This window comes from Lepidochelys kempii, chromosome 7 (assembly GCF_965140265.1).
Source record: "Lepidochelys kempii isolate rLepKem1 chromosome 7, rLepKem1.hap2, whole genome shotgun sequence".
NCBI lineage: Eukaryota > Metazoa > Chordata > Testudines > Cheloniidae > Lepidochelys > Lepidochelys kempii.
This window is the reverse complement of record NC_133262.1, coordinates 11,298,412-11,322,093: the sequence shown is the minus strand read 5'-3', so window position 1 is coordinate 11,322,093 and position 23,682 is coordinate 11,298,412. Positions and strand designations below refer to the sequence as shown.

The window sequence follows — 23,682 nt, the reverse complement described above, 5'->3', positions numbered from 1 at the left end:
TGGGAGACAGCGAGAGCCCGAGAAAGAGCTGCAGAAGCAGCAGCAGCATGAACTGGCGGTGGTGGGGTGGAGAGGCCTAGGGGACCTCCCCGGGGTGAGTGGGGATAGACCCCGGGGGGCCAGTTCCGCAGGGAACCTCGAGACTAAATTGCTGCCCCTAGTTAAGGGGGGGGGTGTGGATGCCCACCTCACTGCCTTTGAGCAGGCTGGCGATTTGAACCAAGGGGACCCTACGGAAAAGCCCCGGTGTCTAGCTCCCTTGCTGGGTCCCAAGGCCATAGACTCCGTCAGCCAGAGGGGTGGGGAGGTGGACAGGTTCCCACTCCTGACCCCAACCTATATGTCTGTGTGGAGTTTCCTGGGGCCAGGCCCCTCAGACCCCCAGTGGGAGCAGAAGGTGATGGTGAATGGGGAGACATTCCTGGGGTGGCGAGATCCTGGGACAGAGAGAACTGGTGTCAGACCCTGGGTGGTGCAGCCTCAGATGCTGAGGGGCTGTGTGAGCTGTGTGAGGGTCCCAGGGACGAAGCCCCTCGCCTTCCCTATGGTCCAGATCCCTGTGCAGACCCAGGAGGAGTGGGGCTGGCTGGTCGTTGGGGTGCCCCAGGACACCAGCTGCGAGACCCTGTTATGGGGTGACTGTGTCTCTTTGGGACAGGATCCAGGCCCTGTTCCTGTAACTGCCAAGGGTTTGAATTTGAATCCAGGGAACCAATCGGCGGAGAGGGAAATGGTCAGTGAAAATGCAGATGACCTGGCTGGCAGCAGGGAGGAGCCGCTAGGCTCAGGATACCTGCCTGCCTGTAACCAGACCCCTGGGGCTGGGTGGGACAGAGAGATGCTCCCTGCTCCCTTGCACACAAGAGTGGGGACTCTCCCTGGCTCTGATGCATTGAGGAAAGCAGTGGCCTGCCCCACTGGGACAGCCAGGGCAGCGCTGAGCACAGTGGGAGCTGAGACCCCAGCAGAGTGGGGGGAGACACAGGCAGGGCAGGGGATCTGTGGGGAGTGGCAAGGTGCTTGGTAAGGAAAGTTTGGATGAGCCTAGGCAGCCTTGTGATCTGATGGCTGTGTCCAGTCAGCAGGGTGGGAAGGCGAGGAGAGTGGAAGATGAGAGTCCCTGGACCTTACCTGTTAGCTGGGTGGAGAATTGGGACAGTGAAGGAAATGGGTCTCTGTCTGTCAGGGGTATTGACTTGCCTATGGAGGGAGCTACCCTGATCTCCAAGCAGTTGTCTGTGACCAGCCTTGTGTGCTGGGACAAAGGGAAAGAGATCCCAACCTGGGTGTCTGGTAAAGGAGAAAGTGTGTCCGGCTCTTCTTGGTCTGTGGAGCTAACAGAACGGGCCTTTCAGCCTGTGATGGTTGAGGGTCGTGCAGTTGTCTCAGAGCTGGTTCTGGATTCAGCTAAAGCCCAGGAAGGGAAGGGTCCTAAGTTTCTGTCTGCTCGGGAGAATGGCCCTGTAACTAGGTCGCATCCAGTTAGGGTCTATGTAAAATCCCAGAGACCAGACAATTCTGGTGCTTGTATTTTGCCGGTTGCTAGTGTGTTGTTGGAAAGGGTGGAGCAACTCTGTCTAATCAGGGTGAGATCCTAGCCAGGGCACAAGGAGAGCATGAAGGTGTGTGATTGTGTTACCTACTGAGGGTGTGGAAACCTGTAGCAAGAAGGAAAAGATTCCTGAACTTGTGTGTGGCAAAGGGAAGGAGAAGGCTTCTAACCTTTTATCTAGGAAGTCTGTAAGTTTGCCTCAAAGGGGATTATGTAGGAATCCTCCTGATGGGCCAGAAATGATTCTGGATGTAAGGGAGACCCAGAAAGAGTCTGTTGTTGCTCAGGAAAGTGTTCCCCTAGAGCAAGCCCTAGGTAAAGAGGGTAAGGGCAGAATTTCTGGGAGGGGTGAATTGTTGCATAGAAAAGCCCTTGGGAAAGGAATCCTCATGGAGTCTTTGCAAGCAGTTTACTGCAACTGAAGGGTGTGAAAATGATTTAATCAAGAAAGTTTCAGTTCCTAACAGCCAGAAATTTTCTGTTGTGAATGGATCCACTGACTTTCCTGTTGAAAGATCCAGTGTGGATAGCTTTGAGAAGGTCTCAGATGAAGTGAAAGCTGTTAAGAAAGGTATACCGTCCTATAAGCAAGTGGCTGTGTTTGGCCAGCTTGTTGGGAGACAAGGTTGTGGAGAAAGGGATGTCTCCATGCTAGTTCTGTAAGTGAACAGTATGTGGCCCAGGTCAAGATGGGGGCTCTTAACCAAGAGAGCCCGAATTGCAGCCCTCCAGACTGGAGCACTCGGAGAAAACCCAATCCCAGTTTGACCCCCTGGGGTTTTGGGGTGGCCAAAGGGCATGGGCTGCAGAAACCTTCCCACATGCAGCCTGCTAGTGCTATCGACCACCCCCGACCTAAGGGAGGGCGTGAAACTGGAAGGGCCTGGTGTAACTCCTACCAAGGAATGGGAGAGATGCTGGGGCATCCATGGGAACATTGGTGGCTTCGAACTTCCCCAGGTCACCGGGTAAAGTGACCCCGCTCAGTTTGATCTCGAAGGGGGGAGAGATGTGACGAAGTGGGCCTGTTCTTAATGTTTCCTCCGAATAGTGTGGGGGTGCCTCAGTTTCCCCTATGCAGTTCTTAAGTATCTAGGTGGTGGGGTAAGGGTGTATGATCATTGCAGAGCCCTAGAGGGCAGGTGTGTGCAGGGGTCTGGACACAGAGAATGGCCAACACCCTGTTTCCTGGCCACTGATGGCCTGGGCCCTTCCCCCCTGGGAGGTGAGAGCTAAAGGGTTGGAGAACAAAGGAATCAGGTGACCACCTGGCCCGGGAAAGGAACAAAGCCCAGAGGAGGAGGGGCTGGAGGGAGTTTCAGTTTGGGGCTGGCTGGGACATGGAGTGAAGGGCAGACGGGGTTGTCTGGCTCACGGCCCCCCCAAAATGGACCCAGCTGAGGGGTCCCGTTCTCTGCACCTGCAAGCTCTGTTTTAGACCATGTTCCTGTCGTCTAATAAACCTTCTGTTTTACTGGCTGGCTGAGAGTCACGTCTGACTGCGAAGTTGGGGGGCAGGACCCTCTGGCTTCCCCAGGAGCCCCGCCTGAGCGGACTCGCTGGGGGGAAGCACACGGAGGGGCAGAGGATGCTGAATGCTCCGAGGCCAGACCCAGGAAGGTGGAAGCTGTGTGAGCTGTGTGTCCTGAAGACAGGCTGCTCACAGAAAGGCGACTACCCCAGAGTCCTGACTGGCTTCATGGGGAGCAGTTCCAGAGCATCGCCCAGGGACTCCGTGACAGGGTCTTCATACACCAACATTTAAAGATGCGGATAATTATTTTGAACTGAAAACCAAGACAGTGTCTCCCCTTCACAATAGCTAGGGCTTTTACACTCTATGCTATTTTAAAAAAAATGTTGTTAAATATCTTTGCTTTTTAGCCTCAGCTTTTCTACTTTTAATGTTCTCTTTGAGGTTCTTTGTCTATTTTCTCTTTAAACTTTGCATTTCTAATCTATGGATTGATTAGTTAGGACCCATCCTTGCAAAGAGCCATTCACATATATAATCTTATTCACCTTCACCTGTTGACTTCAGTGGGACTACTTAAGTGAGTGGAAGTTCCTTATGTGAATGATACTCTGTTTATCCATTTTCTGAAGGTTTTTCACCTCTGAATAAAAATTTCAGTTCTCAAAAAATCCCAATCACCTTTTAAATTAATTTAAATCTTAATCTCACATTCTATTTGCTTGACCCTCACTCTGTATTATTTCATTCTCTTTTCCCCACAGTTGCTTTTTCTTGCTGTATGTTTGCTTTTATTTCCTTACAAGCCCTACTCATATCTCTAGCTCTTATGTGGCATCTACTTCCCAGGGCCTGACCCTGCAGTATAATTATAAATAGTATGTGGCCATATCTACAATGGGCATCCCAGTACCTATTACTTCAGGATGTCACAAAGGTGTATCTAAGGTTAGAAAAAAAATTGAAGAACATAATGCATACACAAAAGAGGGCAGAGTTAAGGTTACACAGGCAACTTTAACTTTCCCATCTCCTGACTTTTGAGTGCTTCACTTTGTAACCACATTTTTTTTAATGTAGTTTATTTGTAATGGACTAATGATGGTACTATTCATGCCCACCTGATGCCCAAAGAACATTGCAGACAGCTCCAAGGCACCCATGGGAGGGAGGGAAGGAAGGTTGGTTTCAGGGGAAAGTGGGTCCCAGGATTTGTATTTATGGCTTCCACTTCTTCCCTTAAGGAGCCACCCCTGGGGCTGCAACAGGCCAAGTCCTTATGCTGGGCTAGGACACAAGGGCCTCAGCGCAGAGGACAGCCTTTGAGAATGGGACCAGAGAAATCCCCGGTTGTGGGACATCCTTCGTCAGAACCACCAAGCCAGCGAGGTCACTGCGGCCCCCTGGGGCTGGGGCAGGAAGAGAACCCAGGTGTCCGGGCTGTATGTGGGGGGGGCGGCCTTCCCCTCAGCAGGGACACCGTGAAGCCTGAGGACAGATGAGCTGGGCGGCCCTAGCAAGGCCCACGTGGGCGGGCCGTGCTTTCAGCACGGGCGGCGCCGAGCAGCAGCACAGTAAGCGAGGGGCGTGGCACCCTCGGAGGCGGGGCTGCCCAGCCCCTCCGCGGGTGGAGTCTCCACGTGCCCCGCCCCTTCCCGCGCTCTGGGGCCTGTGTCCCCGCCCCCGCCCAACGCCATGTGTGTCCGGGTCACGCGCGGGCCGCGCGCAGCTTGGTCCGCGTGCGAGTGAGGAGGCGGCGCCGCAGTAAGTGGCGGCGCTGGGAGGGCGGCGGGGGTCCGCAGCGCGCGTCCGCCGCTGCCGTTACTGCCTGGGCGCGCGGACTTGCCGGACCTCGCTCCCCCTGCACAGACCCCTCCCCCTCCCCGGCAGAGCGACAGACCCTCATCCCCACCCCCGCGGGGAGACAGACCGACCGACCCCTCCCCCTCCCCCTCCCCGGCAGAGCGACCGACCGACAGACCCTCATCGCCCCCCCACCCCCGCGGGGAGACAGACCGACCGACAGACAGACCCCTCCCCCTCCCAGGCAGAGCGACCGACCGACAGACCCTCATCGCCCCCCCACCCCCGCGGGGAGACAGACCGACCGACAGACAGACCCCTCCCCCTCCCAGGCAGAGCGACCGACCGACAGACCCTCATCGCCCCCCCACCCCCGCGGGGAGACCGACCGACAGACAGACCCCTCCCCCTCCTAGGCAGAGCGACCGACCGACAGACCCTCATCGCCCCCCCACCCCCGCGGGGAGACCGACCGACAGACAGACCCCTCCCCCTCCCAGGCAGAGCGACCGACCGACAGACCCTCATCCGCCCCCCCCCCAGGGGAGACAGAGCGACAGACAGACACCCCCCCCAGCAGAGCGACAGACCGACAGACCCTCATCCGCCCCCCCCCGGGGAGACAGACAGACAGACCCCTCCCCCTCACAGGCGGAGCGACCGACCCACAGATCCTCATCGCCCCCCCCCGCGGGGAGACAGTGGCAGACAGACAGCCCCCCCCCCGGCAGAGCGACAGAGAGACAGACCCTCATCCCCCCCTCCCCGCGGGGAGACACACCGACAGAGAGCCCCCCACCACAGGCAGAGCAACCGACAGACAGACCCTCATTCCCCCCCTTCAGACAGATGGACTGACTCCCACCACCCCTCCCCTCCTGCGAGCAGGTTAGACCCGCTCAGCACCCCCCCCCCCAGTGCCCAGACCCCTCCCCTCCAACGTCTTCCCCCCCCATGGCGGCCCCTGCAGCCAGAGCTGGCCCCTTCTACACCGCGGAGAGGGACCCTGGAAGCGTGGGCTAGGTGTCCTTGAAGGGTTGGGGGGGGTGCTACCTACCCCCTGCTTGTGTGGGTCCCGCTGGTTTGGTTGGCAGTGTGATTTTTACATCCACAGAAGGGTGGGTTGTACTGTTTCAACTGTGGGGTATCGTTGAAGCAGTCCAGCTTCTCAGTGTAGACAAGCCCTAAGTTTTATTTTGAAAGCACATTTACACAAAATCTCAAGGCTTGTCTACACTTACATTTTATAGCGCTCTAACTTGCTGGCTCAGGGGTGTGAAAAATCACCCCACAATAGCGCTTTAAAGCGCTAGTGTAGACAGGCTTCGAGTGCTGGGAGCTAATCCTCTTGTGGAGGTGGATTACCAGGAGCACTGGGAGAGCTCTCTCCCAGCGCTCGCGTGCGACCATACTCGCACTTCAAAGCGCTGTTGCGTGAGCGTTCCCACAACAGTGCTTTGAAGTTTCCAGTATAGCCATGCCCCTGGTTAAACTGGCTCTTTGAATTAATAGTCAGGAAACTGAATAACCATGTCATAATATTAAGGGCATGAAATAAAAAAAACGCCTTTTCTGTGTCTAAACCCCACATAATGGTCAGGTATTTCACCATATTACACTAGAAAGGCAGTGGTGTGGCACAAAGGAAGTTGAATCACTTTGGGACAATTGAAGCTTGATTGGACAAAGCATAGGATAATAAATCCACTGTAAGGTTTCATGGTAGCAGCTGTGTTAGTCTGTATCTGCAAAAAGAAAAGGAGTACTTGTGGCACCTTAGAAACTAACAAATTTATTTGCACATAAGCTTCATGAGCTACAGCTGTAGTGAAGTGAGCTGTAGCTCACGAAAGCTTATGCGCAAATAAATTTGTTAGTTTCTAAGGTGCCACAAGTACTCCTTTTCTTTTTGCAGATCCACTGTAGAGGACAATCCTGAATTGGTGGGGAATGAACTAGATGACCTAATGGATCTTTATCTCTCCCTTAGCTAATGTTCTCTTCAGAATCATACTATATGGTGTTTAAAGTGTTGCAAAGAGAAAAAGTGAAATATCTAGCAAGTATTCAGATCCATGGTATTTTCTTAATGTCAAAAGCAGTAGTATCTGTGGGCATGCCTTTACTAGCAACAGCAGCAGTTTAACATGGTTGTGTAGTCGCAGCACCTCCCAGCGCTATAAAAAACCCACCCCCACAAGGGGAGTAGCTACCAGGGCTGGGAGCATGGCCCCCAGCACTGGTGCACTGTCTACACTGCCACTTTACAGCACCGAAACTTGTAGTGCTCAGGGGGGTAGGGGTAGGCGTGGGGGTGGGGGGTTTCATACCCCTGAGCAAGCAAGTTGCAGCCCTGTAAAGTGGCAGTGTAGACAAAGCCTGTGCTTCCATTCCCACCCGATGGCCCCGTTAGCTGTGTGATCTATTAAGTAGATTAGGTAGCGTTGTGTTAATGCAGTGCATTATGGCCTTAAAGAAGACAGTATTGTGATAAGAACATGAGTATGTTTAATAAAGACTATTGTGAAAATATTATTTTCCATGCAGAATAGCTCTTTTCCAAATTATAATTCTTTTGTTTTTAAAGGATTTATTTTTAAATCCACCAAAAAGGCATCCAGGATAGTATATAAATTTCCTTTTAAAAAACAAACCAGTTCTTAGGGTTTTTTTTTTTCTCCAAAAGAAAATTATCTCTAGCTGATCAAAAGAATATTTGTGGAGCCCTCTAATAGCCAAACCAATTTTTTGCCTGGTAGGATGGAATTAATTTTTGTTAATGAATTAAAATATCCCCTGAAAAACTGGGTTTATAAAGGGAATAGTGATGCATCTGTAGTAATAAGATCTATAGCTGTAATTCACAGAAGGCACAGATTAGGGAAAGAGAGGCAAAGGTAATTTTAAATTGCTCTTTGGTCACATTGATTCTGGGCCAGCTGTGGGACGCTAATTTACAGCAGCCTTATGCAGGCTGGGTTCTGCTGCAGCCCAGATTCTTGCTCAGTACTATGGATTCTCTTCTGACACCATAAGAATGCTCCATATGCCTAGCACTGTTTGGGAAGCAGCATAACACTGCATATGGCAGTCAAGCATTGAGGGGAATTCTTCCCGGGAGGTTGCAGTTCCTTTTTTGCCCCCAAGATGTGATTTTTTTTTTTTAAGTAGATGTTGACCAGTTAAACATTACTGGTCAACTAAAACTATATAGGCCCTGATCCTGCTAACACTTTGCAGACATTGAGCTCAGTGAAACTGCTTGCGGACATAAATCTTTGCAGGACTGAGTTTCAAGAAATTCAGAAGTGACATCAATGTACTCGGACCACAAACTATGATTTGAACATAATTACATTTTTACTTTGAGAGCATGCTGAAATACATCATATGATTAATGTATGAAAAGAGCACTTGTAATGCATGATATGAAATGAGTGTTTCAGAATTTTTTTAAGAAAAGTTCTTAGTGTTCTATGAATGAATGTGTGCTTTAGAAACAATACTTTTTTTTTGTTTTATAATTTATGGTCTCTTAAACAATGTATTCATAAAATGAAAAATGGACACAGGGAAGTTTGGGGAAGATAGACATTTGTCTGTGGGGTATTAACCAACTTCCCATATCTGTTATAATAGAAAAAAGACATTAATAGGAAATACTCAACTAAAATGAATTTCTGATACAGCATAGTGTATTATACTTTTGATTAAACATAGTGGTGGTGCCCTGTGACTGCAATGTCACAATAAATGTAAATCTGCCATTTATGGATTGACAGACCTATAGATGCAAAATATATTCGTGCAAAAAACAAAAGATAGGATAAAGGACCTTATTTTGTCTTTCTTGAGCAGGGGTGGGCAAACTGCGGCCTGTCAGGGCTTTGGATCTGGCCTGTGGGATTGCCACCCCCGTGGCGCTGTGGGGCTAAGGCAGGCTCCCTGCCTGCCCTTGCCCTGCACCACTCGCAGAAGCGGCTGGCATCACATCCCTGCAGCCCCTGGGGGATGAGGAGTCAGAGGGCTCTGCGTGCTGCCCTTGTCTGCAGGCTCTGCCCCTGCAGCTCCCATTGGCCAGGAACAGGGAACTGCGGCCAATGGGAGCTTTGGGGGAGGTACCCGCAGGCGAGGGCAGGGATGTGGTGCCGGCCACTTCTGGGAGCGGTACGGGGCCAGGGTAGGCAGGGAGCCTGCCTTAGCCCTGCTGCACGCTGCTGCCACCCCGAAGCCACTCAAGGTAAGCGGCGCCGGGCCGGAGCCCTTACCCTGAGCCCCTCCTGCACCCCGCACTCTAGCGCCCTGCCCTGAGCCCCCTGCCAGACCCCGAACCCCTCCTGTACCTTAACCCCCTGCCCTGAGCCCCCAACCCAATGCCCTGAGCCCCCTGCCGTACCACACACCTCTCCTGCACCCCTTCCCTGAGCTCCCTCCCACAATCTGCACCCCCTCCTGCACCCCAGCTCCCTGCCCTGAGCCCCCTTGTACACTCTGCACCCCTCCTGCGCCCCAACCCCTTGCCCTGAGCCTCTTTCTGCACCCAACACTCCCTCCCGCACCCTGCACTCCCTCCCACACCCCAATCCCCTGCCCCAGCCCTACATTCATGGCCCTGCATGCAATTTCCCCAGCCAGATGTGGCCCTCGGGCCAAAAAAGTTTGCCCATCCCTGTTCTTGAGGGTTGTACTTTAATATATCATAAATCTGGCTCATATTTTTCAGCCTGTTTTCTGTAATATTTATTGGATTTCAACACTTCAGAGTCTACTGTCCTCTACATGTGCAATGAGGTGTTAATATCTTCATTGCTCAGCAGAATTTTAGGTTGTGAAATTGTGAGTAATTTGATACTGTGATTCTTTGTCATATTCAAAGCATACTTTTAACTGATTTTTTAAAATAATTTCTTTTTTTGCTTTAGTATACTTTCCGTCATATGGACAATTCTCTTCCAAATTTTATTTAATTCAGTTAATGAACTTTACAAATCTAACATTTAGCAACTGGGAAATTATAATCTGCTTTTTAACAACAGGAACGAATGCAGTGTTTGAACGTCAGGAGTATTGTTAGTGTTGCAGGAAGCCAAAAAATTGGTTGATATGTGTTTAGTTGCTCCCTGTCAAACTTTTCATTATTTGTTGTGACCATATTTACGTAAAAGCCATGTATTAAATTCATGACTATCTAAATTATTCTGTATAGAGGTTACACTTACTGAGACTTTTCCTGCCTTTATGATTTTAATCATTGTTAGGAGTCCATTACTGTGATGTGCTAATGCAATGGAGCCAAAACACATCAGGTTACTAGACTGATCTTTTTTTCAACTGCTATAGCAGAGCTCAGGTTTTAGGAACTCTGAAATCAAACAGGGCAAGCTAACACTCACTCATATGTGCAACGGCAAGGCAGTCCCATGAACCATATCAGTTCCATCGTCTGTCTCTTTCACTTTTCCTACCATATTCCTAAATATTTTATAAAGATTCTTCTGGGGGAAAAAGTATGTGCATGGGAGAAGGGAATTGAATAATAATGGATTAAATTGGACACACTATGATCAATATCCTCCCTATAGGAATCAATTTTCAAATATTGTGTATTGAATTCTATCCAATTCTGATTACGATGACTAGTCGTAGGCATCAGTAAATTGGTCATGTACCACCATCTTCTCATGTAATGGATTATACTTCTACCAGGTTTATCAGGTTTTAATTATGATGTTGTTAGGACTCAGGATTTCTTTGCATTGTATAAGTGTAAAAAAACCCCAAACCAACAGTAACAAATAACTGGAATGTTTTTTCTTGCTGAAATTAAAAACTCTTTTGTTTCTCCATTGACATGATTATTAGAGGTAGTTAATTAACCAAAATTTAGCACTATCAGCTCTGTGCTTTACATACTGAATATGCTTGGCACTTTAAAATACTTCAGGAGTTTATCTTCATTTAGTTGGTTTGATTAAAGAGCTATAATTAGGAACCAAAGAGATTGTTTTACAATTCTTGACAACGAAAATGTAAACAGTTCTTTTGTTCAGAGATGTTCTGGTCACGGGTATATAGAAGATAATCACATTCTCCTCCAATCTTAAATCCTGTTGCAGAGAGTGTATTTATTTTTGTAGTTCTCTTCTTTTATGAACATAATCTTTTTTCTTTTTTCCTTTTTTCAATAGGATTTTACAGGGAGTGTGGTTGCCTGTTCAGCTGCATTCATCATGATAACTCCAGCATTTGAACTGAGCCAGGATCCAGATTTTCTTACTATAATAATCAATGTACCTTATGCCAAAGTTTCTGAGTTTGATGTATATTTTGAAGGAAAGGATTTTAAATTTTATGCTAAGCCTTACTTTCTCAGGCAAGTAATGTAGGGATTTTAAAACCTTGAGCTTCATAAAATAAAAATATTGAAAAGAGAATGAACTTTATTTCTGAGTCTTACAGAACATTCTACTGCTGCAGTTCCTATACTGTGGTCTGCAGAGAACTGGCTGGTTACATGGTGCTGGTTCTCTTCTTGTTTCCAGCTGCCAAATCACATTAAAAGAAGCTAAAATATGTTAAATACGCTCGTGATATTACTTTGTCATGTTGGATAAGTAATGCAATCATGAATGGTATAGAAGATCCATGAAACAATTTCAATATTAAGAGGTCATCCGCACTTAAAAAGTTTGACAACTCTTTGCCTATAGTATCTTGTATTTTTAACACTCTTCTTTCTCTTGTTATGGGAACTTCAAGCATCAAGGCACCAGCTCTCATCTCTTGTACATGTTCATTTACCATAAGTGGGGTTGAGTAGGTGGGTGGACAATAGTATATCAGTTAGTCTAAAATAACAGAAGGATTTTCCTATCTTGTCATTCTGGGTCAACTCTCTTCATTCCTTGAAATGGCAAAATCCTTTACCTGTTCCACATAGTGCCGATGATGTCTTTGTAATGATGCTGATCCTATCCTGGCTGGGAAAACAGGAATATCAAATTCTGTCTCAAATGCTGATCTCTTTCATTTCTACATGGGGGGTAAACTTTCAAAGTAGTACACAGGGATTTAGCTGCATGACTTCCATTAACATCTATGAGAGTCATGTAGTTAAATCTCCTGTACTGCTTATGGAATGTGCCATATAGTTTTACTGGTTGAGCCATTAGTCTGGATGATAAATCAGGCGTTCGATAAGACATGTCATTTTTGTTCACAGGCTAACTCTTCCTGGAAGAATTGTGGAAGATGGAAGAGAAGAAGCATCTTATAATGTGGACAAAGGTATTAGTTAATAACATTGATATTTTTTATTATTAAAAACACAACACATGAGCTCTACTAATGTACCTTCTGCTGCATTGTAATTACACAGAACTTTTAATTTACTTGCAGCAAAGTATGTTTAACTGGGAATCCTCATGGTTTTGGTTGTGTTTTAAAATCTGTAGTTCACAGTGGTTTATTTTATATACATTTACTATATAAACACAAATGGGTTATGCTAGCTAAAAAGAAGGAAGGTAATGACATTTCCATGTTCTGTTCTTATCTGGCATGAAGAGCTAGCCCCTGGTGTTCATCTACTGAAAGGACATTGAGGGCTTGTCTACACTACTGTGTGGGATCGATCTAAGATACGCAACTTCAGCTACGTGAATAGCATAGCTGAAGTTGATGTACTTAGAACCACTTACTGCGGCGTCTTCACTGGGGTAGGTTGACAGCTGACGCTCTCCTGTCAACTCCGCTTGCATTCCTCGTTCTGGTGAAGTACCAGAGTCGATAAATCGACCCCCACTAGATTGATCTCTGCCAGCCGATCCAGCGGGTAGTGTAGCCAAGCCCTAAGTGACCAACCACAAGTGAGAGTGGCTTTCATAATAGAACTTTCTGTATTGAAAGCTGAATTCTTCATGGATACAGATCATAACGTTCCTGTTAAAGAAAGATCTATGTATATTATTTCTTCCAATGTGACATGAACGATATAAGTCACTGAACCAAGATCACTAGCCCATTCAGCCTGCAAGAAATAAGAATGAATAAGTTTCAGTAACTAGTAAGAGAACAAATCTCAAGACGGACTTCTGGCTAGTCTTATGAAAGAAATCAATGGAAATACACACATCAGCCCACCAAAAGTAATGTATTGCTGTAGAGACAGGACTAGTAAAGTTTTCGTTGAGCTCCAAAAAGAAATTCTAATTTATGTTGAAGCAGCAATAGTAGAAATACCATACAATATTCATATTTGCTATGACATCTGCATTATCTTTCATATGGTGATGTCAAAACATGGAAGTAGACACACATTTTCAGGCCTAATGGTAAATAATATATACACAAATTGCTCAAGATTTACGAAATTTAATGCCTGGATCTTGTAATCAGATCTTTGCTGAGCTCTGTGCATTGCCTGTTGATTGCCGTGGGACTTAGTGCAGATGTAAGTACAATATCTGCGTGTGGGAAAGTGTCTGCAGCATTGGGGCTTAAAATTGTATCTGGTACAATTAAAGTATCTGGTTCAAAAATTTATTCAATTAAAAAATAAAGCCCCACAAGAATATGTTTTGTAACCAAGACCTTGGCTTATTAAGATACAGTCTGCGGCCTCCAAAGGCAAGTTTATACACCTGAAATAAAATATGCATCAGAATATTAAATGTGTCTTTCTTTAATCTTATGGTTGATTATTTGAGGGGAAAAAAGTTTTAAAAATAAAAATGTACTTATTCTATCTTTGTTATATGAGCTGTGTCAGGACATCACCATAAATGATAGTGTTGCATTTTTGTGTACCTTTTGAAAAATAATTTAATTTTCCGATTTCTGTGAAATTCATACAGTCAGGTTAACTCTAAAAAATGCATAGAGATGAACACACAGGAAAATTTTAGTTGCATGCATGAAATACATCCAAAGAGCTTCCCAAACATTTAACTTCAATAAGAAGAAATGATTGTACATTTTTTTTACAGTTTATCTTTTAAATTGTTATACATCTGAACCAAATTTTAATTTCTCTTTCAAGGCATTTTTACAGTTCGACTGCCTAAGGAGACTCCTGGTCAGTATTTTGATGGGTTGGACATGCTGACAGCTCTGTTAGCACAGAAGAAATCTAGATCAGCTAAACCATTAGTGGAAGAGATAGGTATGATTACTGACACTGGTAAATACAACATATTTTAAAAGTTTAACTTGTATAGTTGATTTTTTGTTTGAGTTTGTAAGGTGAATTTGTAAGCAAGAAAACTTCCCTTGTGTGAAGTGCATTACACGTTTACATGGTTTGAGAAAGTGTTTTGTAAGAGTTATATTTGCATCTCAAAATATATAACACTAATCCTTTGTTCACCTGTAGTGTTTGTATGATCCATAGAGGTATGAGATTCTGCTGCTGCCTTTGTGCTAAGGTATCTGGTCTTTTAGCTCAAGTAATAGTAGCTCATTAGATCTCGTGGTCTCAGGTTCAACCCCTGCAAAAGACTTAAGAATGCTGTTACATATAGAAGAAGGCTTGAATAAATGTGGTTAATTGTGTGATTGTCTTCTTACCAAATAATTAGCAATATCTCTTTCCTTGTGTGTGTGTGTGTGTGATGGTTTTTTAAATATATGGAGTTGTGATCTTGGGGGTGAAATCCTAGCCTTATTGAAGTCAATGTGAAGTTTGCTATTGACTTCAGTGGGGCCGCAGTTTTGCTCTTGCTATATATCTGGTTTGTCTCTGAGCCTCCGTTATCATATGTAGGAATGTGGGGCCCTGATCGTGCATGGAGCATTAACATGAGGGTCTCTCTGTATGAAACATAACTTAATAGTACAGAATGTGGCTCACTGATTATCTGAGCATTCTGAGTGGTCTTAAGGTGTAATTGAGGGTAGAGCACAATGCAGTACCCATCATCAGGGTAATAGAAGCAAGCGTAACTGATGAGGCTTGTATCCAAAATAAAGTCATTGTCTTTTTGCCAAGTATGTGTAAAAACGGCTGTTAGAACAAATGCCATTTGGCTATCGAGAGGCAAGAATGAATTATCATGAACCGTCAAATTCTAAACTTGAGTTACAAATGCTGGGGAATACAACCTTCAGTCAAAAAGCTGATATAACCTGACATTCCTTCCAGTTGCCTCCTCCAGTCTCTGCTCGTTATCTTAGTCTTCTGTGGATCGAGTCTCTTCAGGCTAGCTCTCATCCAAGCTTTGCTCTCTGTTAGGCACTGGGAAGGGTTCTCAGTCATGCTGACTAAGATAAAATGAAGTTTTAGATGTAGGTGTCATACAATCACATGCACATGTTGGTGTCATACAAATACAATCCTCTCTGATCCTCCTGATGGATCCAGAGACATGTCAAACAAGGTGGGTCGTGTAGAATCCTGTGGAACCCTGCTAAAGAGAGTTGTGGGTGCAGGTGAACAGTGACCCATAACCATTCTTTGGGAGCTCTTAAAGAAAATAGTGGAGCCATTTGAGCACAGATTACTCCTGGGAGAATTTTGCACCAAAAATTAAAAGTTTTGCACGCAATATTTTAGAATTCTGAAAAATACTGCATATTTTATATGTCAAAATAACAATATAATGCCACTTTCAATTATTTTGGTAATGTATTTCATACCACCTGTCAGCAAGTATGTCTGTAACAATACAAACAACAAAAAAGATTCAGGAAATATTTTTTGACAAATAGATTTCTTACTAGGCATATTAATACAGAACTTTGAGTAATAATTCATTTAAACTACAATACAGAGGTGTATTTTCCGCACTCTTCAGAAGCAGTGCAAAGGCTTGGGGGATTCAGGTAATGGAGGAGCTGAGGGAGAGGGAAGTAATTGTTTGGAAGGAGCGTGGGAGTGAACCTAGACGGTTGTTGGGTGTGGACGGGAGAAGTATTGAACAGTTGTTTCTTTTCTGGTGGGGGGTAAGGAATTGTTGTGGAGCCTCTCCCATGCAGACCCTGGCTGATCCCTAGCCTCTCTCATTCAGTCAGGCACATCTGCCTCTGTCCCCCCAACTAGCCCTTCTGAACCCTGATATGTGCCTCCCCCGCAGTAGTCCCATGTGCCCTATGATTTCTGTCACCCCCCCATGCCCTGTACCTCCTCACTTGGCCTTGTGAGCAGGGCACTGTGAGGAACGCAGCATCTTCTCCTCTCTATCTGCAGCTGGCTGCTCCCACCCACCCATCCGTTCTGGCGCCATAGTAGCTCCTGGTGGGTGAAAGACATAACTAGTGCCTCTAGCAGAATGTATTTTCTGCGGACAAAAAAATTCTATGGGGGACATGAATTCTGCACGTGCACAATGGTGCAGAATTCCCCCAGAAGTAACAGATTTGTCAGCAGCACCTGATGTTTTGCACTCCTGAATAGAGGTGTTGACATTCAAAAACAACTCCAGAATTTACCCACAGGCTTTCATGAGCTAAGAAGGACATGGATCTAATTTGTATACTGGTATGTGGGCCACACATATGCACACAGTGAATATATACTTATGCATTTGGTACTTAAATGACATTTATATGTACAACTACTAAATTATCCCCCATATAGTTTTCATGGCTTAGCATTGAACTTTGTAACTATAGTTTATATTTTTCACCAAGCCAGATAGTGTCATTTTAAAGAAGAAAAAATCTAAACAGCAGTAGATAAATTAATGCAGACTTTGTTATTGCTGAAATCAGTTAATGGTACAAAATCCTTTGTCGATCTTCCATTTTCCTTTCTTTCTCTGGAAACAATAGGGTCATCTGATACTAGAAAAGTTTTTCTAATAGTTTAAAAAATTAGTAAAACAAAAAAGCCTGATTCATAGATTAACTAGTAATCTTTTCATTAGCTACACTTCGACTAAAGTATCAACTTTGAGATCCTTTTCTTTTGTTATGATGCAAAACATTTCTAGGTACCTCTGCTGAGCTAGCTGAGGAGGAGGAGGAGGAGGAAGAGGAAGAATTTGACTGGGAAATTGAACAGACCCCTTATCATGAAATTGCAGAAAGCACTTTACATTTACAGTGCTGCTATGGGTTTGGAAATTTGAAATCAGGAGTTTTTCAGCGATTGCAGGTGTGTGATTTTTCTTTAAAAGCGAACCCTATAAAGTTTATAGTGTTTACTATGATCTAGCATGCTGATTTCAGTTGGACTTAAAGTCAGTGCAATAATGTTTCAGATGTGTTCAATTTAGCAACATGTATTTGTCCAGGACAAATCATGCCAAATCAACCTCATTTCCTCTTTTGACAGGTTTACTGGCCTAGTGGATAGTAGGAAGCAGTAAATATGATATATCTTGATTTTTTGTAAGGCGTTTGACACAGTCCCAAATTACATTCTCATAAGCAAACTAGTGAAATGTGGTCTAGATGAGATTATTGTAAGGTGGGTGCATAACTGGTTGAAAGACCATACTCAAAAGTGTGGTTCCCAATGGTTTGTGGTAAAACTGGCAGGATGTATCTGGTGGATTCCCACAAGTGTCAGTCCTGGTTCTGATACTACTCAGTGTTTTCACTAATGGCTTGGTTAATGGAATAGAGCATATGCTTATAAAATTTGCGGGTGACACCAAGCTGGGAGGGGTTGCAAGCCCTTTAGAGGACAAGGTTAGAATTCAAAATGACCAGGATCAATTGTAGAGTTGATCTGAAAGCAACATGATGAAATTCAGTAAAGATGAGCAAAGTACTGCACTTAAGAAGAACAAATCCAATTCACAACTACAAAATGGGGAATAATTGGCTAGGCAGTAGTACTGCTGAAAAGGATCTGGGAGTTATAGTGGATTGCAAATTGGATGTGAGCCAACAACATGATGCAGTTGCAAAAATGGTTAATATTCCTGTTAATACCCATCAGAATGTTGTATGTAAGACCTGGGAAGTCACTGTTTCATTCTACTCGGCATTGGTGACACCTCAGCTAAAGTCTTGTGTCCAGTTTTGGGTGTCTCAGTTTAAGAGAGTTGTGGACAAATTGGAGGGAGTGCAGAGCAACAAAAGTGATAAAAGGTTTAGAAAACCTGACTTGTGAGGAAAGGTTAAAAGACCTTTCCCTGTGTAGTCTTGAGCAAAGAAGACTAACGGTGGGACCTGATAAGTCTTCAAATATGTTAAAGGCTGTTATAAAGAAGATGGTGATTAGTACGTCCACTAAAGCAGAGCCGGAAGTAAATGTTTTAATCTGAAACCAGGGAGATTTGAGTTAGATATTAGGAAAATCTTTCTAACTATAAACGTAGTTAAATTCTGGAATAGGTTGGAGTCTTCTTCATTGCAGGTTTTTAAGAACAGGTTAGACAAATGCCTGCCATCGATGGTCTAGCTTACTTGGTTCTGCCTTAGTACAGGGAGAGTGGACTAGATGACCTCTTGAGGACCCTTCAAGGTCCTACATTTTTATGATTCTATGTCATTGAAAAGATGGGTCTAAAAATGAGGACAAACAATGCTTTGAACTATCAACTTGGAAATGCAAAGATTTTATCTAATGCAAAATTAAATTATTTTATAGTCAGTTCTGTTCTCGTGTCTGAATTGCCCAGCTGTAAAATAAGGAAAATAGTACTTCTCTACATGAAAGTGGTATGAGGATAAATATGTTAAAGATTATAATGCCATATAACGATGTAAAATACATATATATGTTACAGATGTGGGAATTTTTTTAGTACTTATGAATCCAGTGTGCACCTCCGTTTCCCTCTGTGCTTTGTACTGCTATGTGCTGGGTGTAAAGAGCAGGAGACATAGGTGTTTTGTCACATAGCTGCCTCACGTTACTGCAATTATTTGCTAAGGTGCACTGATCCTTGTATAGGGTAAAAGACTCCTGTTCAGAGACCATCTCAGTTGGATATTCTGGGCAGAGTTCATGGAGAGAAACAGGAGTGCTGGAGCCCAGACACTTGGTCTTGGAAGCGATGAGGCTGTGTGGCCTACCCTTGAGGAAGAGTGGGACCTCTTAGGGATCTGGAATGCTGAAGGGTACCTTCAGTGAACTGTTTAAAAGTTGAGGTGTAGCACATATCTTGTGGATCCATGGCAATATATTAGTGAAGTCAGTCACAAGATAGATACGTAGGTTGCTTGTTGATAAACTGTGGTTTTGTTTTCAGAGTTAGTGCTAAATGAATACATATTGTTTAATATAATTGTAAACAAAATCTTGACTTTATATCCCAAACTTAGAAGTGGATTTTGAAGGATATACTTTATAGTTTGTTGTATGTGTGTAGTCTAGGGAGAAAGTTCTAGCTAACTTGCAAAAGAAATGCATCAGTCTGGACTAATTACTGCATTCTTGTCTGACTATATATGTTTATGCCAGATATTCACAATAATAAAATTATTAACTAGATAGTAAAACTGCTTATGGTTTTGGAGTTATCTCAGAGTAAAATGAACTAAAAAGGACACTTCAATTATTCATACTGGTGATACAGTTATTAAAAACAATTGAAATAAGATTGGTGTATGTATTATTTGCTTAGAAGAAACCGTTACTAACTTTGACCCCAATCCTCCAAGTTGTTCTCCTTGGGTAGACTCCGTAAAGTCAGTGGGGCACTGCTCAGACACAGGAATCTACGTGTGTGGAACAATTTGCTGGATCAAAATCTTAAACTGTAGGCTTAAATCTGCATTGCTAATATACACTAAACAATTTCTTTGTTTATTGACTGTTCGTAGTTCATCTCCAATTTATTCCAACCTGGAGAGAATAAGGATTACATAAAGATATCACAAATATGTACAGCATTTATTATGTTAGTAGATTATAGACAATTTACTAACTAATGTTTTGTTTCTGTAAATAATACCAAGAGGTAGAAGTACTAGCTGTTTCTATCAACTCTAACTGTAATGTCAAGACAATATAACTTGGTTACTGCATGAATTATTATGTCTTAAGGTGGAAAAGTGAAGTAATGTCGGGGGAAAGCTTTCATGTTCTAATAGCACGTATATTAATTGGTCTGTTGCCATGGAATTCCTGCAGAAGTACATATTACACCAATATTAATGCCCCATTAGTTTGATTATTACAGTGAAATTCCAAATTACTAATGATTGCCCACTTCAATATTAAGAGTGTCAATTTGTGCATAAACAGTCCTGCGATCTCAGGTGCAGAATGTAGAAGTCAGTGGGGATTTGGGGATACGCAACATGTTGTAGGACTGGGCCCTAGAATTGCAAGAACAATAATGCCTGGTTTCTGTCTGTATCTTTATTGCAATAGCTTTCATTAAGTATTGCAGATTTGAGGCATTAATGAAAAATAGTGCATCTTTTTCTTTGTAACCAAGAGAAAAGCCCAAACAGAATGTATAGTGTTTGAAACACCCAAGGCATTTGGCATTTTTTATTTAAAAAGTCTGTGTCTAAAAGGTGTGGTGCAGGTGAGCAGAACTGATTGAAGTAGATTTAACAAAGATAGCACCCAATTTTCATTATTACAATCAACATGGAATCAACAGCAGATACATTATGAATCAAAAAGCAGTAGAATTGTAAAATATAGGGGAAATACTGGATCCAGGTCAGAGCTTTTTTTGTTTCATCGTTTACTGTTTCTACTTTAAGCTAATGTCTTAAAAACAAAATAAATGTAATTATATTAATTGTGCATAAAAACAAAGTATGCAATGAAAGGCATAGCATTATGACCCATAATTAAGGCTAAGATTTTGTCATGGATATTTTTGGGAAAGTCACAGACAGGTCACGGGCAATAATAAAAAATTCATGGAAGCCCATGGCCTGTTCCCTGAGTTTTACTAAAAATATCCATGACAAAATGGGGAGCCTGGGCATCTGCCAGTGGACTGGGAGCTCCAGGGGTCTACACCATCCATGTGGGCTTGGCGCTCCCTGGTCACCCTGCCACAGCAGAGTTGGGGGAACCCCACAGCTCCCTGCCTCCACAGGCTGCAGGGGACCCTGCAGATCCCAGCTGGCACTGGCTGAAGTCATGGAGGTCTTTGGAAGTTACTGATTCCATGACTTCCATGATCTCTGTGACTAAATCACAGTCTTACCCATAATGCATAGCTTTTCAGTAAGGGAGACTTGGTAGTGGTACCTATCATTCTAATAGCTCACCTTAGTATAAGGCTGTTCAGCATTGCTTCTAAACTCTCATTTATTCTTTTTGTTCTTGTTGCCTTTCCAGGATGAACTCAGTGATGTTATTGACGTTAAGGATCCAGACTTAACCCCTGCAGATGGACGCAGACAGAAACGACTGGAGACTGAGGCTGCTAAGTTTGATCTTGATCATTATCTGTAAGTACTACTTTATTCCTCCTGATGAAGTGAATTTACATCAGCTAAAATAAATGTATTTTGCCATTTAATAGATGATGGATTTTAAAATCTCTTGAAAAAAATGGGTTTACTTCTTATTTGCCTGACTCTTCATGTCTCATAACACTAGACTTTAGAGGGTGTTCATAAGTGTGACAGTGACACAAGACATTGCTCATCCACTTCCAGCTTCCTTTGCTGGTCAGTTAAACTCAAAGGCCAGTCTGTACGCAAGCAGAGCTGCTGCTGCTGCGAACTGCAGAATATTATTTCATAGTTGACCTCTCAAGCATCAGGGTAACCAATCCTTGCCAGCATTTTAGGTTGTAGACATCGTAGTTCTGTTTTCTCCTTAGTAACAATGGCAGTCAACCCATCTTAACCATGAGCAGATAAACATTCTCTTTTTAGATGGATTCTACAATGTTTCTCTGAGTTCTGTGATCATTTGACTTTTGCTTAAGTCACCCTTTATTTGTTGCTCAGATCCCATCCCCTTGTTAGTGAGCCCGGAGCAGTGCCACCCGGCCAGAGCAGCCCCCTGGCTGTGCTGGCTGGCCCTTTAATCAGTTAACCGTTTAAACTTTTAATAAATGGTATTCTGTTATTGTTTAACAGTGCGATTAATAGTGTGATTAATCAATTATTTTTTTTAAATTGCCCAATTAATTGTAATTAATTTTTAATTGATTGAAACCCCTAATTTTTAGTGTATGGCAAATGCCTCTAGAGAATCTGGGATTGGTGTTTTTTTGTATGTGTACTATACACTGAAATAAATAACAAGCGACTCTTTTCTCCAGTGCTGACTTTTTTGAAGATGAAGTCATTCAGCATGTTTTGAAGTACAAGCCCTGGTGGGTTGATGCTTGTGCAAAAAAGGTGGCTTCCCAGGGAAGGCGTCATCAGGAACATGTTAGTCAAACAACGTTCGGTAAGAGTGTATACATTTCATTTAATTTTTATTGCTTCTGTTCCACATTACTTGCCAGAAAGCTGTCTTCGAGATGAAAAGTTATGGTTCTAGCTAGCAATTTCCAATCTGTAATATTAATACCACCCTTTGTCATTATGTATTTCAAGGATGATTATAATGAGGTTGTTTTGAAGAGTTGAGTGTCTGTTTGGATAGGAGATATTGGTCATCTCTCCTGCAGCATTTATATATAAACTACTAGAGTTTTGTGCAATTCATTATTATGCAACCTTGTATCTTCAGAAGAAACTATTGTTTTAGTTCTTTGTCATCTGTTCTCAAGGATTATATTAGACACACCAGTGATCTGTGAAGACTCAGTTCCCTTTTAAGACTTTGCTATAGATTTTAAGGACCTCTTGGAAACCACTCAAGAGTTGACAGTCATGAAATGTAATATCAAATTAAAACTGTCTTTGTTTGGACATTATATTAGCTGGAATGTGGGAGTTCCCCATGTGTTATTAGTATATCTCCTTTTTTCAGATTTTCGTAAGTCATTGTTCTCTTGGTACCAGATATTTCCTTTTTTTGAAAACACAGTAGTAATTAATTTTTGTATCTACTTGTGAATATGATGCAGACACTGTACTGTACGTCTCATTGTTCAGAATCATTTGCATAAAACTGTCCTAATATCAGCCAATATTTCTATACAATATATGGATCATCTTTAGAAACTTGTATATTATAATATTCCACATATATTTTTTATGTATCCTATGGGCTTCTTTCCATTCCTTCTTTTATGGCCTACAAGATGTGTTTCATCTTTAGAGGATGAACTTGTGACAGTACTGTTAATGGGTCTCTGTGAGATTACTACTTTTACATAAAGTGGTTTTAGAGTTGACTGTAACTTTTATATATGTTCTCTGATTGTCATATCATCTGCTAGATAATTTAGGAACACAGGATTTGCCATACTAAATGATAATTGCTAATACATCAAACATGGGATCCATATGTACAAATATTACTTTGTGTTTCTAGGCTCTAGTTCCTTGTACTCTGACCTTTTACACAGGAAATAGAAGGGAATCTGGGTAAACAGTGTGTGTTGCAACAGCTCTGGTGCATTCTCTCATTGGTCTCCATCCAGCCATTGCAATGAGGCATTGTTAACACACACATCACATAAATTGGAGACACAGTAGATTAAAGACATTGGACAAAAGTGTGAGAGACATGGAAACAAAAAGGTAGCGAGGTTTATTTCTTTTGTTTACTCTCACTGTTGACTTCTCATTTAATAAAGTTGTTACCTCATTTGGCCATGTTACAGAATACAACAAAAATGAAGAACAGTGGGCAGATTATATTGATAGAATAAATAGTTTTGTTTTTTTTTGTTTTTTTTTGGTAAATGATGTTCCTGAAGAAAAACATGGGGTTTATAGGAAATGACTCAGAAATTACTCAAAAACTCAACAAGCCTTAGTGATCCAACTGGGAAAAGTTATGCAGCGATTGGGACAGTCCTAAGGGACCATCTCTTTCCCAGATGGCTCATTATAGGGGAGAAGTTTAGTTTTGATG

General features: G+C 43.3%; 1 protein-coding gene across 4 annotated transcripts in view; it reads left to right on the top strand.

Annotated features, from left to right (window-relative positions):
• The first annotated feature begins 4,710 nt into the window (after nt 1-4,710).
• SHQ1 (SHQ1, H/ACA ribonucleoprotein assembly factor) overlaps nt 4,711-23,682 on the top strand; it is a 108,020-nt gene continuing 89,048 nt past the window's right edge. Inside the window, exons 1-7 of one of the 4 annotated variants that reach the window (XM_073351123.1) lie at nt 4,711-4,790; nt 11,018-11,202; nt 12,052-12,116; nt 13,870-13,992; nt 16,760-16,923; nt 21,034-21,146; nt 21,971-22,101. In XM_073351123.1, the coding sequence (XP_073207224.1) occupies nt 11,060-11,202; nt 12,052-12,116; nt 13,870-13,992; nt 16,760-16,923; nt 21,034-21,146; nt 21,971-22,101 (739 nt within the window). In that variant the 5' untranslated portion in view covers nt 4,711-4,790; nt 11,018-11,059. Of the gene's footprint in view, nt 4,791-5,620; nt 5,853-11,017; nt 11,203-11,251; nt 11,499-12,051; nt 12,117-13,869; nt 14,011-16,759; nt 16,924-21,033; nt 21,147-21,970; nt 22,102-23,682 lie in introns of those variants that run through there. The other 3 variants (XM_073351120.1, XM_073351121.1, XM_073351124.1) reach the window with 3 other exon arrangements.